The 6275-nt window shown below is 46.8% G+C and overlaps 1 protein-coding gene across 1 annotated transcript; it reads right to left on the bottom strand.

Annotated features, from left to right (window-relative positions):
- Positions 1–2188: 2188 nt before the first annotated feature.
- On the bottom strand, positions 2189–5874 carry LOC122360218 (iroquois-class homeodomain protein irx-4-A-like). Its single transcript, XM_043260640.1, has 5 exons — positions 5577–5874; positions 5002–5241; positions 4462–4568; positions 3759–4075; positions 2189–3310 (listed from the first exon to the last, which is right to left on the bottom strand). The coding sequence occupies exons 1-5, from the start codon at positions 5619–5621 to the stop codon at positions 2679–2681; spliced, it is 1341 nt and encodes a 446-aa protein (XP_043116575.1). The 5' UTR covers positions 5622–5874; the 3' UTR covers positions 2189–2678.
- Positions 5875–6275: the final 401 nt, after the last annotated feature.

Genomic DNA, 6275 nt, shown 5'->3' with positions numbered 1-6275 from the left:
GCGTCAGCGTTTTTGCGCCGCGAATTGCTTTTTTTATTAATTAGCCCGATTAGTTAAGAGCAAACGCTCGCGACGACGCGCGCAGGACAGACGCTCGTGTCAGAGAGCTCCTAATGACGCGCAAATACATTTAGCGCGTGGTCGGTCCGGGGCGCGCGCGGAGAAATCTCCTGTGCGACGTGATCTGTGTTCTCCATCACACACAGCTCCTACTCGGCTCCCAAATCATAATCATCATCATCATCATAATAATAATAATAATAATAATAATAATAATAATAATAATAATAATATCATCATCATCATCATCATCATCATCATCATCATCGTATTTTATTTGATTTATTTCTGTTTTGTGTGCACCGCTAAACTGTTTGTGAGGTTCCTGGAGTAACAGGAAAACGATCATTGTTTTTATCTTTATAGGAGAATTGTTTCAAAGTGATCCCGGATTCGACAGCTCTACAAAAAGTCACTAGACTGACCCGCAGATAATAAGATCACGGCAGAACTAAAGCGCATTAATTGGTGAGCTGAAGATCTCAATCTTCTCTTCTTCAGGTGGGTCTAATGTGTTGTGTTGTAGTCTATTACCGGCTCTAGACGCTGCTGTCTCTTAAGATGAAGCGGAAATATATAAATAAAGGGAAGAAAACGGAGCCATCAGCGGAGGTTTGCGCAGGTCGATAAAGCTTTTAGATTTGGAGATGTTTCTATTTCCTGCGGCTAAGAGTTGTTAATGGAGCTTAAGGAATTATCTTATGGCTCTGTGTTTTGAGAGCAGTTTATTTCAGGGGCCCCTGTGTCCCCTGTCGAGTCTGAATATGCTGCTGTCAAAGGCGCTTAATGAAAAGTAACGCGTCGCTGATTACACTTTGATTCGGTTTCTATGTAAAAGCGCCGTTAATTCAGCATCGTCCCTCCACCGGCGCGCGCGCGCGCGTGTGTGTGTGTGTGTGTGTGTGTGTGTTTAACACGCCTCAATGAGTAAGTCAAACCATCACATCTCCTCCCCCTCTCTCTGCCTCTCCAAACCCTGTTTTACGACAGAAAACTTTCTCCAAACGATAACCGCATATTATTTTACGCAATACGCAAAATATTTCATTATTCTATGCGATGGTTTTTTACTGCGTTTTTCGAATTTCTTTTTTCCTTTTTTAAATTGCCTTTTTAAATCTCAACGCAGCAGAAGTGCATTATTCGTATTTACCCCAACTAATATTGTTTTATTATTATTTTACAATGCATGCTACAAATTAAGCATCGCTTGCATTTTGTGCTGCCTTATTTATTAATTTCTTTATTCTGTTTGGGTGAAAAACGGCGCTCTTTACTTCTAGGCACCGACCTACAGCACCGTTTCTCGTGCGCTGCGTCGCGCGGACAAAACGCGTTTTTCCAAACGTCTTTGTCCGGAGGATCGTTCGGGAGAAGATCTCAATCGTTTGGCTTTCGCATTGAAATTCATCAGCGAGGGCCCTCTCGGCGGACCCCAGTCCTCCAGGGGCCACACTCTCACCATCACTGTCAACTCCTGCCTTTGACTGCGTGTTTTTGCCCTTTTATCTCGACCGACTAATTCTCTTGCCCTTTTCACTTAGAGACGCGCCCCGGTGAAAAAGCCTCCGAGTGCCGAGCGGCTCCAGAAATTGAGGGGTCCGTGTCAGGACGAGCATTTCAAATGATCTCGCCTCCTACCTTATAAACGGCCTGTCCGAGGAGCTCGAGCGCGGGTCAGGGTGAAGGATTCGGCGCTTCGATAATATTATCAGAGGCAGAGAAAGAGCGAGCAGAAATCGATAGAGTGAAGTGAATGATGACTGAAAACATCCCAATTACAGGCTGGTTATGGCGGGTTAATGGGGCTCATCCAGCGCTGTCTTATGGCTCCTGAGGGCCTCGTCTCTCCCATCAGAGCACGCGGGAGAATGATAAACAGTTATTGGGGGATTATTACAAAGCCGAACACAGTGAACACGAAACAATCACCGCCGAGAACACCGCGTGCATTATTTAGAGTGGACAGTCGGCCCATTTATATCGCGATGGCCTAACGACGTGCATTTGGAATTTAAACGACTCGTTTCGTTTTCTACTTATAACAGATGACGCGCGCGCGTCAATAAAAAGTAATGTGAAAACGAAAATAATGCCAAATAATAATGCGTTTATTCAGCACCAGGGACAGCGAGCGACTCTGATCCACACACAGAACAAGAGCTGCCAAAAAGCCACCGTTTATTATAGTGAGCAGGTCTGAACATCCCCCGTTTCGAGGAGATCTGTGCATTTGTGCGACGCTTTCTTAACAGTGACACTCGTGAGTCGACGAGCTCCGAGCTCGTCTAAAGCAACGATCAGTAAAAACTAGCAACATATGCATGCCGAAGAAACGATAAAAGCTGGAACAAAACTAGGCTGTAAACTTTTTTTTTGTTTTTGTTTCAGTCTTTCGGAACATAAACTTCCAGTTAATTTACAGAATCTGAACGTGCGTCAACCAAACCAATAAATATATAGAGTTATATATATGTAAACCAGCCCCTCGCCGTCGAGATCATCAATACATACATTTCCTCAAGGTTTTATGCAACAAAACGCATTTTGGTTCACAGTCTGCCATTCGTTTGTGGACTGAAAGCGTAAACGGCTATTCCAAAGAGTCTTTCTGTGTGCTAGGAGCAGAATATCTTGTTCACCCCCTTTGGAAACGGCACGCTGTCCTTGCCGGCCTCTTGCTGCTGTGTTTTTATCGCGCCGTTGGAGCGTCCAAGGGCCCCAGTCTCTAAGATCGACCCTTTGGTCGAGGTGGTCCAAGAAACCGTAGTGTTCGTCTGTGCTTGGTTCAAGGAGCTGTGTCTAAACAAGGGGTCGTGAAAAACCCCGTCTACCCAGTTTCTGAGAGTGGTGACGGGTGAGTCCTGCTGTCTCTCCAGGCCGCTGACGGGTGAGGAGTCCGAGCGCAGCATACACGACGAGTACTCTGTGGCCGTCTGCGCCAGAGACCAGATGCGCGGCTTGCTGTCCAGTAACGCGTGGCCCTGCTGCTGCTGCTGCTGCTGGAAGCACGTCTTGCCGCTCCTCAGCTCGCAGTCTTCCGGGGCGCTCTTCAGGCCGCTTTTGGCCTCGAGCAGGCCGGGGATGGAGAGCTTCGGAGAAGGCGCTTTCAGGCGGTCGTCGGTGGTCGCCATGTGCGCGTTCATGTGAAAGCGGTGCTTGAGTTCGCACTCGGAGCTCTCGGACTCGATGGTGTCAAAGTCGTCCAGGTCGCTCAGCTGGAGCTCCTTGTCTTCTCGGCTTTTGCTCTCTGTTCGGGAACAGCGATGGAGAGTCAGGGGAGAGCGAGAGACAGAGACAGAGACAACACACACGCCTGAGAAATACTGAGCGCGAGAGACTCGCGATATAAGAAAAAAACTAAATGCATCCGCGTTACGAAACCTTCGCGAACAAATAAGGGCCGTGTTTCTGTAATCTGGGGGTGCAAAGAAACGCTTTAAAGTTGCCCAGATGCAGTTGGATTTCGCTATACAAAAAAATAAATAAATAAATAAAAAAAATACTGATTTTCGGCATGAAATAAAAATGCACAATTTTATTCGATTCAGTACGTTTTGGTAAAAATATGTCTGTGCCGCTTGAATCATCGTACAGCAAAATAGCTGAGTGCTGGGGTGTCATTCGTTTATTTATTCGAATAAAAATATAAGACGTGTTTTAAAAATAGGCCTAGCTGGGCCCAGAATGGAGCTGACCGTCATCGTTGAGTTCACTTTTGATCTGATCTTCTTCTTGCGAGCCCTCCTCGTCCTCGTCGTCGTACTTCTTGTCGTCCGAGCCCTTGTTTCTCGGGGGCCACGTCATCTTGTTCTCCTTCTTCAGTCTTCTCCTGGCGTTGGCGAACCAGGTGGACACCTGCGTGAGGGTCATCTTGGTGATGATGGCCAGCATGATCTTCTCGCCCTTGGTGGGGTAGGGGTTCTTCCGGTGCTCCTGGAGCCACGCTTTTAACGTGCTGGTCGTCTCGCGCGTGGCGTTCTTCCTCCTGGTTCCTCCCTCCATAGAGCCGTATCTGTGGCGGGAGAGAAAGGGGTGGTGGGCAAAGTTTGGCAGCAAACGCAAAGACTCGTTTCCTTAAGGCCTATACACTTTCTCGCGTCTCTCTTTTTTTTTAACAGAGAGAACGAATTGCTTGATCGAGCGCAGCGGCCGAGTGTGTGTCCATTAAAGCACTTCGGGGGAAACCCTGAAGGCCGAACATGATATAACATAAAATAAACATCAAAGACAGTGACCTGAAATTCAAGGGGAATTCTGTTACTGCTTCAGTTTCCTCAGTAGCAAAAAAAAAAGCGTTTAAACGCGTGTGTTAATGATTCCATCGATACGTGGAGCGCGTCGATCCGGTCGTGTTAATTGTCAATCAGAAGAGTCTTAATGAAGGCCGCTGTTCGATACCTGTCATACTGGTACTGTCCCAGGGTGGGATCGTACGGGTAATATGCTGCAGCCTGTGTTATTCCCGCATGCGCAGACGCGCTTCCGTCTTTGGCGTCAAACGTTCCCTGGAAATAAATGCAAGAGCCGTCAGCAAATAAACTTTGCATCTCTCGTGTTTGTTAATATCAACACCACAATGAGCAAGACACGATGCTTATTCTAAACTCGGAGGCAAACTGAAATGTAACTCCAATGCATTAGTTTTGCGATAAAGTAAAAAAAAATGACTCCAAAACGGTGTTTCTTGCAGCGATGCATTATAAAGAACCATTTTAGCTAATTTAACAGTTCTTAAAAGATCATTTTAAAAAGCATCTGAATTGTTTTTTCCACTCTATATTCTATGGACGCAGTGCCAAAAACGCAACTTTATTTTAAAGAGTGTAGCTTTGTGCAAAAGCTGCGCCAAAGTTCTTATTTTATGAAGTGAATTTGTTCGTTTTCTCTGATATAGAAAGGTCTGATCTGGACACAAGAACACTCACTCTCTCGACTCACCAAAGAGTAGAAAGCGGACGCGTCAGCGCCGTAGGTGACATAGTTCCCGTAGCCCTGTCCGCCGGTGTACGGGCTCCCGTAGACCCCCAGCGCGGCGGCGGAGCTCAGCTCGTGCCTGGCCGTGGCCAGCAGCCTGCTCTCGTACACCGGACAGTACACGGGCGTCTGCGCCGAGGAATCCGAGATGGACCTGGTGCTCGACTCGCAGCAAGACGTCAGAGAGTTGGTGGTCATGAGGAACTGGAACGTTTGGAAATGTCACAGCGTGAATAAAACACCTTGCGCGAGTTTGCAAATTGTATTTTTTTTGGTTCGTTCTTGGCAGCGGCCGCCGTCGGCCCCCGCAGGACCGCGCGCTTTATGGATCGCGGCCAAAAAACAACTGTTGTCGCGCTCGCCCTGTCATCGCGTGCGTCGGGCTCGAACGCGCGCTTGGAGATTTGTAAAATGATAAGCGCGGAGGGAAGCCCGGCGCGGAAATCCGATTAAACCTTTATCCGCGCGCCCCCTTCAAACCCGCAGCGCCGGTCCCCGTTTAAAAGAAAACCCGAACGAGTGCGAGAATGAGCGCTTACCTGAGGAGCAGAAGAGTAGGGATATCCGAACTGAGGATAGGACATCGTAGAGTGATCCCGCGCGCAGCTCCGCTGTGTTTCTCTCTGTACCGATTGATTGGTAACGCATAAAGCCGCCGGACGCTTACAGGACGGAGCGCGACTCTACCATCTTTAATTTGTTTAAACGCCTTCCTGAGAGTCTTCTGTTAAACTTCTACAGCACAGCCGCGCGCATCCTCCAGCGTTTGGCCAATCGCCCCGTTTGATGTCAGAAATACATATTTTGCGTTATAAAAACTAGTATTAAACACGTCAGCTCAGATGCGGGTTGTTTTAAACGCCGGTGGCTCTGACGTCAGAAGAAACCCAGTCAAAATGACCAGACTCTAACTTTAATATGCATTTCTCCGGATAAAAATCCCGACGAGTGACAGAGGGTGGGGGTGGGCTTCCTCTTTTTTTTTTTTTAAGGCACAATGGACTTGTAATTGAGCTTATCAATTAAAGAGAGTTCTGGAAAAGAGAGATGTGATGATCAGACCGAGTCTTCTGTTATATCGCTTTCGGAGCGCAGCTTTCGTCCAACAAATAATAATAATAATAATAATAATAATAATAATAATAATAATAATAATAATAATAATAATAATAATAAAATATAGGAGAATTATTTCCGGTTTTGATTTAGATATCATAAATCATATGTGCAATCGTGGG

This window comes from Puntigrus tetrazona, chromosome 16 (assembly GCF_018831695.1).
Source record: "Puntigrus tetrazona isolate hp1 chromosome 16, ASM1883169v1, whole genome shotgun sequence".
In the NCBI taxonomy this organism is placed as follows: Eukaryota; Metazoa; Chordata; class Actinopteri; order Cypriniformes; family Cyprinidae; genus Puntigrus; species Puntigrus tetrazona.
This window is presented reverse-complemented; position numbering and strand designations above follow the sequence as displayed.